Here is a 13044-nt window from a genome sequence, read left to right on the forward strand (position 1 = left end):
CCTCTAGCAAAGCATTAAGAGAGCTGGGAGTTCTGGAGGAATGTCATATTCTTTGTCAATGGGTTGCAAGTTGTAAGGAAATCGAATTTTATCTACATTTCCTTTTGCCTGCATTCTCCACACCAGTACCCATATCCCCAGTGAGCACTGCCTTCATCCAAAGGCTTTGTTCTTCCATTTCAAACTTTTTCCTCTTATTTCTGGGTAAAAGGTGAAACCTACGAATCTAGTCTTTAATTCAAAAGGAAATATAAAAAAAAAAAAAAAAAAGAAAAAGGAAATATCAAAATTTAATGTGATTCATGTGGAGATGTTTTTTGCATGATCTTTTTAAAAATTATTCTTGGGAGTTAAATAATTATGTTTCTTTTTTAGCTTTATAGGACATTTATAGTGGAGCAAAAACATCCAGAGAGGAAGCTGTGCTTGGCCAAAGGTTAATAGTCAATATTTTGACCGGACACGTAGGAGAGACTGTAGAGCTATTACAAAGGAGATCCAAAACCTGGCGATCATACTAAATAAAACTTTTGTGTTTATGTCTGACTATGAATAACATAGTCATAGAATTAAAAGGAATGAAAACAGCCCTAGAAGCACAAAGTGCAGTGATGATATGTGTGACGACGTAATGGTTATTTCTAAGTGCCAGATTTATGAGGGTGCCCAGATATTTGCTCAAACACAATTCTAGGTGTGTCTGTGAAAGTGTTTTGGGATGAGATTAATATTTACATCAGTAGACTGAGTAAAGCAGCCTGTCCTCCCCCGGGGTGAATGGGCCTCATCCAATCAGTGAAGGCCTGAGTAGAACAAAAGTAATCCTCTCCCAAATAAGAGAATTCTCCTTCCTGACAGTCTTCAAACTGGAACATAGACTCCTCCTGGTTCTAGAGCAGCTTCCAGCCTTTGGACTTGGACTGGGCATCAGCCATCAGCTCTGCATATTTTGGACTTACCAGCCTCCATAACCATGTGAATCAATTCCTTACAATAAATATCTTTTTATTTATCTATCAATTGATTGGCCGACTGATTGCTAGATATGTGTGTATATACACATCCTATGGGTTCTGTTTCACTGAAGAACACTGTCTAATCCACACTGTTAGTATTATACTGACCACCCCCATATTCCCATACTTCATGTCTTGACCACTGTCACTGGGTGCTCTACCACGTGGGTAGTGTGGGTAGGTAAGCGACTGACATTGAGAGTCTTGACCAAGGCTGCACACTGGAATCCCTAAGGCAGCATCACAAAGTGCACTATTTTTGTCCCCCCAAAATTATGTGGCTCAGCTTGGGCATTGGAGTTTGAGAACTTAGGTTATAAAACAGCACCTACAAAATTTTGACCTAGCAAATCTGAGGTATCATTAATTAAGCAAGTGTTGGAGGGTGGGTACATAGTAAATACTTTATTCTTTCATTTGACAAAAACGTATTGATAACCTCCCGTATGGCTGTCCAGTTCTAGGTTCTGGAGAAATAACATCTGCCTAAAGACAGAGGCTCCTCTCTCATATAGCTTACATTGTCTTGGGGAGCAAATGGGGCAAGTATGCCAGATGGCGATCAATGGGAAAGGGGGTCTGGTTAGGGAGGGTGGTCAGGGAAGCCTTACTGATACACTGGCATTCCATCAGAGTCTAAAAGAAAGAACCAATCAGGTAAAGGTCAGGAGGACAGCAAAGCAGCTGTCAAGTGCCAAAACTTTGGGGTGGGAACATGTTTGGGACATTCAAGAGATAAGGAGGAGGACAAGGTGGCTGAAAAAGAGGCATCAGAGATGAGATTAGTAGAGAGTCATCTAAGCAGCAGCCGGGAGCCAAATCAGAAGGAACTTGTAGATCACAGTAAGCACTTTGGATCTTGCTCCAAGTGAGAACAGGAAGCTTCTGGAGGGTTTTGAGAAAAAGAGTGAAATTATTTAATTTAGGTTACTCAGGACCCATGAGTATTAGACTACAGAAAAGAGGGAGTAAAAATATTCTAATATTATTATACGATCAATATTATTAAATTGCCACTAAAACTATGGTTTTTATTACTAAAATGAAGACTACATTTTGCATACAGAAGAATAACCGGACCACAAAAAAATAAAAATAAAAAATAAGTTATACTACGTGAGTTGATGGATGTGTTAACTAATACCACAATAGTGGTAATCATTTTACAATATATGTATGAATATGAGATCGTTATGTTGTACACCTTAAAGTTATACAATGTTATATGTCAATGATATTTCAATAAAACTAGAAATTAATTAATTAATTTAATTTAATTTAATTTAGTAAATAAGAGTAACTGGAATGGGAAGATCTGAGTCAGGGCCTCCCCATTTAAGTGGACAACAGAATCCCCTGAAAGCCCTGCTAAAACTCAGATTCCTGTGCCCAAGGGCTTCTGACTCAGTCTGTCTGGAGTGGGGCCAGGAATGTGAATTCCAACAAGCTCCCTGGGGCTGCTGCTGCTGCTGGCCTGTGTTCACACAGGGTTGCCTCATGTAAATAACACTGATCTACAGATTTTCTCCCTGTTTTCAGTATACTTCACGCCCCACCAAAATGTATATACTTAGTACTGATAGAGTGTATCATACGTGCTTTTAGTTGCATTCTGTCAATGCTTTTATTTAATCTCTGCTTACGTGTTTTATTATTCATTCAATAAATATTTGAGTTTACTATGCATAAGCACTATGGTAGGCACTGGAGTACAAGTTCTGTTTTTTGTTTTGTTTTGTTTTGTTTTGTTTTTTAAGATCAGTGATAGAATAGTCCTAGAAAAAAAAAAAAGACAAGAAAGAGTATTTAGCTGAAAGTAAGCATAAGATGGCTGAAACATGGACAGTATTATACAAACATTTTACTGTAAGCGAGCAATAATTGTGGATGGTTAAATGTTGCCCTGTGATTTCAGAGTGCTTAGCACTTCAGAAAGAATCCGCTATTCTCATTTGAGAATACAACATAGCTGGATTAGATCTATTTGGCAGATGAGGGAAAAGCGTAGAAAGATAAACCAGTTTCCTAAAGATACAAAGGTAATGAAATGTAATGCCTGGACTGGGACGTACATGCTCTGGTTGACAACCATATATGTTTTCCCCTATACACCACTGCCCGTCTAGAATGACAGCAATGAAGACAGAGGTTACATTTCAACATGGAAATGAAAGGTCTTGAGCACCTGGATGGCTCAGTCGGTTAAGCATCTGCCTTGGCTCAGGTCATGATCCCCGGTCCTGGGATCCAGCCCTGTGTCTGAGCTTCCTGCTGCGTGGAGAGTCTGCTTCTCCCTCTCCCTCTGCAGATCCCTCTGCTTGTAATCTCTTTCTCTCTCTCAAATAAATAAATAAAATCTTTAAAAAAAAGAAAGAAAGAAAGAAAGAAAGAAAGAAAGAAAGAAAGAAGAAAGGAAGGAAGGAAGGAAGGAAGGAAGGAAGGAAGGAAGGAAGGAAGGAAGAAAGAAAGAAGAAAGAAAGAAAAAGAAAGAAAGAAAGAAAGAAAGAAAGAAGAAAGAAAGAAAGAAAGAAGAAAGAAAGGAAGGAAGGAAGGAAGGAAGGAAGGAAGGAAGGAAGGAAGAAGAAAGAAAGAAAGAAAGAAAGAAAGAAAGAAAGAAAGAAAGAAAGAAAGAAAGAAAAGAAAAAGGCCAACTGGAATTACTAATCAGTACTATGAATTACAATTCCATTTTTTCCCATACAATTCTGTTATATTCTTCCTCAAAAGCCTCCCTTAAAATATCTCTTCAATATACACCCCTTATTATGTGGACCCATTGAAATGAAATAACAGGAACACTGGAGGTGATTGCAAACCAAAATAAAGGAAGGAGCCATTGCACCTGCTCGGGATATTATCAATGTTCAGACACATAGATTGCACACTTTAGAAAAGAGTTGACTATTTCTTTAAAAATACACTATGAACACCAAAATAACCCCATAGTAAAAATATTTTTTAAGGTAATGTTTGTTTAAAAACAGATGAGGCAAATAAATATCTTACTTTATACAGTGCTTTGCGATTTGAAAAAAAACCACTTCCGTTACTTTTTTTTTTAAACCTGGGCCATCACAGTCAAGCTATAGAGAAAATATATCTCATAGTTTTATTATCATTGTTTTATGGATGAGAAAGTCAAAGCTCAGAAGGGCTGCCCAACCACTCACAGTCACATAGGATCCATTGTTGTAAGATGTTCATTATTGTACAGTGGATTGACAGAGCTACTTGACAATGATTAAGGTGATACTGAGATTAAAACATTTCCCCTTAAATGCAGATTTTCTTAAATGTATTACTTAAGGGATCCCTGGGTGGCGCAGCGGTTTAGCGCCTGCCTTTGGCCCAGGGCGTGATCCTGGAGACCCGGGATCGAATCCCACATCGGGCTCCCGGTGCATGGAGCCTGCTTCTCCCTCTGCCTGTGTCTCTTCCTCTCTCTCTCTCTCTCTGTGACTATCATAAATAAATAAAAAAAATTTAAAAAAATGTATTACCTAAGATCCTCTGGTAGTAAGATGAACTCACTCTGTGAAACAAGTGAAAAGGGACTTATTGCAGGGCCTTCAGACAGTTCCTGGAGTGGAAAGAAAACTGCAGAACTTACCTTTGGGCTGATCAGAACCAAAGGCAGCTCTAGAGACTAGATGCAATGGACACCTGGACATATGGGGACAGAGTGCGGGATGGAGAAGGAGCCTAGCAGGTCACCACTGATTGCACAGGAGAGTGGGAAACATCTTGATCTACAGTCCTAGCAAGAGAGACGGCTTGGGGGAGTTAAATCCCCATCGTAAATGTGATGCTGTGACCTAACGAGAAATAGACACTAGGCAAGCAAAATGACATCGAACCAGTCTTCTTGGTTCAAAGCTCTAGCTTATTTTGGGTGATGCTAAACACAGAGTAGTCCAAACTAATCTGTGCGATTTCCAATGCACCTTATTCCTAGCAAGTGGAAAAATATGGCTTAATAAATGCGGAGTTGGGTTAAATCCCAAAGAAGTTGAAATTTCCAAGCCAACAGGAATAACTCTTATTGTTGCAGTTTTTCTCAAGAGAATGGAGCTATCAGAGCTGAATAGAACATTTGAAGCTCTGTAATTAATGGTCTGAATTAGGTTTGATTTTGTATTTAACCAAATTTTGAACGATTGAGGACCTCTGAGTTAAAAATTCTGAGTAGAAAGGATGGAAGCCAGTTTTTTCATCCTGGAAATTATTTTGTACAAGTGAATCAAGGCAGTAGAATTTAGGTTTCTGGTTTCTCTTTCTAATCAGAAGTTAAACTGAAAATATATTATTACAAAATATATTTTGTATTGTATATTGTCTATTGACAAGATGAGATTTTTCTCACTGCTTTAGCTGTACCTCATGTCCTGCTAGAGTTTATGTACTTGCTGCTAATAGACTACATTGTAAATATTTTTAGTTGCATTCTTGTCAATTCCTGTACTTAATCTCTGAGCATATATTCTATAATACATTCAACAAATATTTGAGAGTGTGCTAGAGCTAGACTCTGGGCTAGATGCTGGGTTACAAAGACATGAGTAGACATGAGCAGAACCTTATAGAAATCATAATGTAGCCAGTGTGGATGGAGAATAATGTACCTATTTATTGCCTTTTCTCTAAGGTAATCATATTCTCACTGCATAGAGGAGTTGTACCCAGAAGTCTATAGAGCTGAGGGTTGCGGTGCTGGAATTCAAGCCCTGTGCTCCAAAGTTGGTGCTATTTTAACAAGACGAGGCTTCCTTGGAGGAGTTAGCTATGTGCATGAGTGTGCACACTTTGATCAATGCTGAAGAGGTTGTACACTCCACAGTGGGACCCCAGAAGCACAGTTCATTCTACCTGGTGAAATGGTGACATTTGACTCGAGCCTTGAAGCACGTGTAATATTGTGCCAAGCAAAAAGGGAAGACTAGATACCTCAGGTAGGGAAAAAAAATAACAAAAGGAGCACAGAGAATTAACATGCACGGAGTTTCCATGGAATGATGAATAGCCACGTGGTAGGACATATGCTGACAGGGGAACCTGATTATGATGCTGAAAAGACTGGCCAGACCCAGTAGTGAAAGTCCTAAAAGCCATCAAAATTAGTTTGCTTCTCAAAATGCTGATAACAGTGGCTGAATGTGGCCATGTAACAGGAACCATTACCTGATGTTTCTGTTTTCCCAAGCTGTAGATAGATAGGCCCGGGAGGCGTAGCTCTCTCTTGGTAGATAGACAGACAAACAGATACAGAGAGATATAAATGCTAGAATTCTTTTAATTCAGAACACAAAGTGAATACATTCTCAATATAATGAAAAATATCAATCAGCAAATACAAAATTCCATATATTAACTACACGGGATAATCACAGCAGTGATAACCAATAATAATGCCCCAGCTTTATGACTTTGTTTTCCTTTAATTCTCATTTCTAGATGTACTCTTAAGTTTTTAGAAATATATATATATTTACATGTATATGATATATATATCATATATACATTATATCTCGCAGGGTGGTGTATAGATATAGTAATTTTTTTTTCAGAATCATATATAAGTTAGTGAGGACCTGGCACAAGTTACTACCTTACCCCAAATCTTAGCTCGGACTTAATTGAGAAACAGAATGCTAAAGGCAGACAGCATCACTCAGAATCAAGAGCTTCCACGACTATGAGGACAGAGACAGCAGGAACCAAGGAAGAAAAAAGAGGATGACAAATATGAACAGGATCCATTTTAGAAATACATATTTAGGCCCCTGCCCTGTCGGAAATACTTTCACAAAGTATGTTTTTTTCACTTTGGAAACTATGTTTTATTAAACCATTCCCATGCTAGCTCTCCCAAATTCCAGAGGACCCTAGTACAGTGTATGGGTCAGTGCCAGAAACTTCTGATCTCATTGATGTGGAAATTATGGTAGAAATATTTACATGCCATTAACAGTACTTACGTTAGACTGACACATTCCATTCATTTGCCATCAGATAGACTCTTTCTCTTCCCACTTCCCGTCAGCAAATCACTACTCGAAACCTGTGATTCTCTAAGAAAATATCTGAGGGTATTTTCTCTTTTGGAAGTATGCTGACATCTGTTAAATATGGGTGGTAGTTTCCTATTATGTTTTTTACTATGTTTTTTTTTTTTAAATACATTTTAAAGATGTAATCATAACTCTTTAAATGATAACTATTAAAAGGGAATTATTTGTCAGTGCAGAATGATTTACAAATTTTAGAGGAAGAAATTATCAGAAGAGGATTGTCACATTGGTCTGACTCATACCCTAACCCCAGGCTGGCATGACACTATGACAGTGCAGCCTGGCACAAACCAAATTTCTCTAAACACTCCTTCAGTTCCAGAAGGGAGGGCAGGCCTTGCTAAGCCTTTCTATTCGTTTGAATGTGTAGCACTGAGTATCCTGCGTGAGGGCCTTAAACTTTTACTACAATACTGTGATGACTAAGCAAATACAAATTCCTCTTTTTCTTCTACAGTCTAAAATCAAGCGCCTTTTTTAGAGTGGTTTTCTCTTCCTTTTTCTATTTCTAGTCAAGCTAAAATGATAGAGTTTATTGAAGATGTCTGAGAGAGCCAAGTAAAATTATTCTAAAAGAGTGCGTCTTATTTTCAAAGCTTTGATTAAACGTTTACAGGCTAAACGTTCAGTGAATCATATACAACAATCGGGGTGGCTGTTCTTCAGGACGTATTCTGTATATTCACTAAGATACAACGCAAGATGCCTCCACAGAATCTGACCAGCAGAAAGAAGCAGTATTTGAAGCCATTTTGTGGAAGATTTGTGCATAGCTTTGTCTTCCTGAGATACATTAAAGGACTCTACTATGAAATAAATTCTCCACCTGTCAACCCAAGTGGTCTTTTCTAAACAAAAGACAGACGGTGGTGTTCCTCTGTTCAAGCCCTGGAATGGCTTCCTAGCTCCTCAGAGTAATTGCCAAAATTCTTGGAAACCTCACCCCTGACATCCAGGAGCTGGCCCAGCACTCAAAGAGAACTCCCGGAACAAATGAGTGTCCTCCTGTTGAACACAAACAATTTCACACCAACATCAGACAAGGCCATTCTGTGGCCATGACCCACCAAAACAAAGGCAAGAGCCACCCCCCAATTTGGTCTGAACAGTCAAAACATTAACATGTTCAAACCACAAAATGACCAAACATCCCCCTCTCCTGGTTAGGATAAGTCATTGCAGGTTTTCTTTTTTCTTTTTTCTTTTTTTTTTTTTTTTTGCAGGTTTTCTTTATAAATCATAGCAGCAGCCTTGCTTCTCATCACGTAAGAGATTTCGTGAGGGATCCAATCACTGCTTCCTGACAGCATCGTTCCTTAGCCATTGTTGAAATCCAAAATCCTCATCCAAATCCTCATCCAAAATCACCTCACACAAGCCCAAATCCCATCACTGGCTCTTTCCAACACCTTACTGAGGGATCCGCGGCCCCCCACCCAGTGCGCATTCTCCCAGACTGCAAGAGCAGTAAACACAACTTTCTTAACCGCCTTGTGTGTTTGGGTGGGCTCTGGCATTTCCCCACTATGATGTGGCTTTTTGCCTTTTGCTATTAAATCCAAAAACTCAAAAAAATGGCTTCTAACCACTTTTTCATCTGATTTAATGAGATTTTATGAAGGATTATAATTGAATATTATTTAAGGTCAAACCACAGACTTCACATTTAAAATCTACACTGTGTCGATTAAGAACTACTTTGCAAGATGAAAGAGATTAACCCAGACAGGAAGCTGCAGGATCTTAACACTGTTTTTTTAAACATACAAACTGCAGGTCTTCTCGTCAACTAAGAGCAGCTTCCAGGACTGCAAGGGCAAAGGCCTCTGAGCCCTAGGAGGGAGGAGAGGGCATGTCTTGTAATCACAGACTGGGAAGCTTCAGAAAGGCCATCTGGAAAGAATCACCGTGTTTGTCTGGGAAATGTGATACTGAAGATTTTCTCTTTTTTTAGTGGGGACTTGAACTTTCTCTGTCTAGCAACCAATCTGCAGCACTGAGTGCAGAGATTGCATCTTTACTGACATATCTACAAAGATATGGAGATTTTTCTTCACGTTTGGTTGCCTGCTTTGTAAATATTGGACGCTCGTGATGCCTCTATGCTATTACTAGCGTATCCGTCAAGATACTAAGCCCAGGCTCATCATTACATTGCAAACGCATTTTTTTTTAACTTTTTTCTTATTGATAACATCCATTTTTGTGTGATTCATTGTCAGATGTCATTAAGCGTTTGTTGTTTTTTTAAAAAAAAATTTTTGCCTCGTAACATTACTGATAATTAGTAATTATAACTTAAAAAATATAAGAGCAACAGCTCTGACACTTTTTTAATTTTTAGTTTGTGTTTACGCTGGTGCCATTAGTTTGATTTATGATTTCTTTGAAGGAATCTTTTCAGTCTCTTGCTCATTTTGCAGCAGTGGTTTAGTTAATGCCAGAAAATGTAATCTGCAAATACATTTCACTAGGCCCCACCAAACTGTGTAACATCGCGGTATGCTGAAGACAAACAGAGACAACATGACACGCTTGACCCGAATGTTCTCCCCGGAGGCTTTGCAAGTGTGCTTGAAAAGGAACCAGATACAGGAACCTCGTGAAGACACAGTCTTCATTGGGACCGAATACTGTTGCAGCTCACTTGCTTTACTTACCTATGATATATAAAAACACATGGGAAAAGTTCTAGTTTTTTCTCTTCCTGCACTGAAATAGAGCAGAGCGTTGCTTCTCATATTATCTTTAGTGAAGGACTAGTGTCCTTCCCCCCCTTCTTCGACAAATGCTTTGGAAAATACAATAAAAATAAATTACTAGAAAAAATATTTCTTAACGCATTCAACATACAAAATAAGTTTTTGCTATGATATTCATAAAACATAAAAATATTATCAAGCTGCCATGTTTCTAAATGATCACTCTCAGTTTCCATGCTGCTCTTCTCACAGACCAAGAGTCTGTGGGTTGGCAATAGCCGTCCACCTTGCTTAAGGCAGCACAGCTCAGAGCGCTGAACGGGGAGGTGAGCTCTATAAAGACAGAAGTGGGGACAGCACCATTTACTACTGTACCCCCAGTACCTGACATGATGTCTGGAATTCAGAGGATCCTCAATACATATTTGTCAAACAAATGAATGAATGCAAGCAGGAATGATATGAAAGGAGCACCATTCATTCATTTGTAAACATGTATTGAGCATTATTTTGTATCAGGCATTGGTCTAGACGCTGGAAATGAAGCACTGACTGAGACAGACTAAGTGCTAACACTGCTTATAAGAGTAGCATTTATTAAGACTAAATGTTCATACTCAATGTCGGAAAACAGGAATATGTATCAAGTGAGGGTCTTTAAAAAGTTCATATCCTTTGATCTCATAATTTAATTTTGGAGAACTATCATATGTTATATAAACATATTCTATATAATTATGTATTACATACAATATGTGCATACTATAATAAACATATAGGTATGCGATATATATCTCACTATATATGTATATACATAGTAAGAAACAGAGTGAAAAGTTGAAAATCTACCACCTAAAAATCTAGCAAGCTAGAAAAGAAAGTTTAAAGATTTTGTTTAAAAGTCTACTTGGTGAAATATTATGCAGCTGTCAAATTATATGCTACATATAATTGTTATATATATTATTTATTGTTATATATATATTATATAGTGAAATATTTGTGGATGAAATGATGTAACATCTTAGATTGGTTTCAAAATACTCCAGGAGAAACCAGGGAAGAGGCAAAGTGACCGGACATATAGATGTGCCAGTGGCCTCTGCCCAAACTCTGTATCTTTACTTTTGCCAATATTGTGTCGACACATGACAGAATGGCAGATGCCTCTCTGGACTTCACTATGTGCCCAACCACTGTGCTAAGTACATTAGCTACTTCAATTAATCCTCACAAAACCCAAAGTACATACCTACTGAGTGCAGAGAAAGGATTGCCACACAGGCTGTCAAGTACGAACTACCACGCTCTGTAAATATTTCTACAAAACCCACATCAGTGTCTTTTCCAAAATAGACTTGGCTTCACCCCATAAGTAAATGAAAGTCTAACTTCTGGCAAAAGACAAAACAAAAGGAAGCTTTGAAATGACATTCTCATCTGCTTTTACCCTCCAATCAACTGTTCATTTCAAACCTCTTATAGATAACTTTTGCCTTCAGCTCAACACACTTGTATCCCTTTCATTCCTATCGACTATCTCTGCTAGAAAATCTCTTCTACCACCAAGATGGATCGTCCACTGAAGGAATCTTTGTATCCAAAATAGTTGACAGTGGGCCCGCAGCCAAGGACGGAGGCCTGCAAATTCATGACAGGATTATTGAGGAAGAAAGAGGGCGAGTAGGGGGTGGAACAGAGAGAGACAAGCAGACTCCCTGATGAGGAGGGAGTCCGACATGAGGCTCAATCCCACAACCCTGGAACCATGCATGACCTGACCTGAGACCAGGAGTCTGCTGCTTAACCGACTGAACCACTCAGACACCAGATGCCCCTCAAAAACGTCTTAAATTAGAAATACTGCCTTTATACCATCATATTTTATGAAACAGTTTTATTAAAACTTCACTTGCATATTAAAAAAAAAAAAAAGTCCTTGTTTTAAGAATGGAAGTTAGCCCAGCATTGGTGACAATAAAAGTCTTCCTTCCTCTTTTACATTTAGCTTCCAGAATTAAACATCCTCTCCCTCTGTTCTATTTGCACATAATTGAGGGAACTGCTTTTAACAGAAGCATAACATAACATACCCACAAAGAAGTAGAGATTCATCTTCATCATGTGTTTGTCATGTTCAAGGCCTCAGGTGGTTTGGTGTGGCTAAAGCATGGAGCACACAGGAAGGAGTGATGGTAAGAGATGGGCCCAAATGCTGAACACCTTGTAGACATACCGTGCCAAAGAGTCTAGATTTTTTCATATGCAATGGAAGAACCACTGCAGCAAGACAGTAACTTTATCAGATTCATACTTTAGAGTGATAGAGGCAGGGTTCGAATTAGGACAAAGCTTCCTACACTTGAATGATCCGCTCCCAGCTTTACAGTTTTTATAGAAAGAAAGTAAACAAGGGCTTCAATTTCACTTTTTTTTAGGAACTCATTTTTAAAAGAAACTTTATATTATCAGCACCACCATAAACGGCATGACAGTATTATTTGTCAATATAAGTAGGAAAAGACATTCAGGACAACACAATCACAGTCTTGAATCCTAGGTAGGCATCCTTGCCATGTAAGAACCCCAGCCTGAGGCTGTCTGATTTTAGGTATATGTTAGATCCAGGTTGAGATATTCCCTTTAAGTGATTGGAAGGATTGAAAAGGAATAATTTTTCTTTATGAGTCAGTATCTTTTTTTTTTTGAGTCAGTATCATTTAAAGCCATGTCTAAGAAATACCCAAAATGACCTCGTCCTGTTGCTGTGCATTTCACTTCATAGGAATCCCTGAAAAAGAATATCGCCTTGATAGTGAGGAAGTGGACCCACGGCCCGTTTAGGAGGCACAAATCATAAAACCAGGGGTCAGATTAGAAAGACTGCTAATTTCTTATGTCAAGCCACTCCCTTTCCTTTTTCAGATGTTGGAGTCAACCTGGTTAAAGAAAATTTTTCAGCAAAACAACTTAAAAATAAAAATTGAAACATATGAAAGAATAATAGTCATTATATACGCACATTATATAATTCATATAATACTTTCTTGTTCCTTATCCACGTGAACGGCAAGGAAACAGTTCCTTTGAATAAATTTATTGTAATGGGTAAAGATCTAAAACCAGGTATAAGTACAGGCCCCAGATTCTTTGACTAGACCTTGATTTGAATCTAGTTAAAACTAAGAATCCAAATTTCTGACTTGAAAACCTTGACAAATGTGTTTTTGGTAATACAAAGAGGTAGACTGACCATTG

The 13044-nt window shown here is 38.3% G+C and overlaps 1 protein-coding gene across 1 annotated transcript in view; it reads right to left on the reverse strand.

Annotated features, from left to right (window-relative positions):
- Positions 1-1486: 1486 nt before the first annotated feature.
- LOC121498771 (inactive serine/threonine-protein kinase PLK5-like) overlaps positions 1487-13044 on the reverse strand; it is a 121589-nt gene continuing 110031 nt past the window's right edge. Inside the window, exons 4-5 of the mRNA XM_041768910.1 lie at positions 6195-6251; positions 1487-1901 (exon numbers count right to left, since the gene is read on the reverse strand). Of these exons, the coding sequence (XP_041624844.1) occupies positions 1704-1901; positions 6195-6251 (255 nt within the window). The 3' untranslated portion in view covers positions 1487-1703. The remainder of the gene's footprint in view (positions 1902-6194; positions 6252-13044) is intronic.

This window comes from Vulpes lagopus, chromosome 9 (assembly GCF_018345385.1).
Source record: "Vulpes lagopus strain Blue_001 chromosome 9, ASM1834538v1, whole genome shotgun sequence".
Classification (NCBI taxonomy): Eukaryota; Metazoa; Chordata; class Mammalia; order Carnivora; family Canidae; genus Vulpes; species Vulpes lagopus.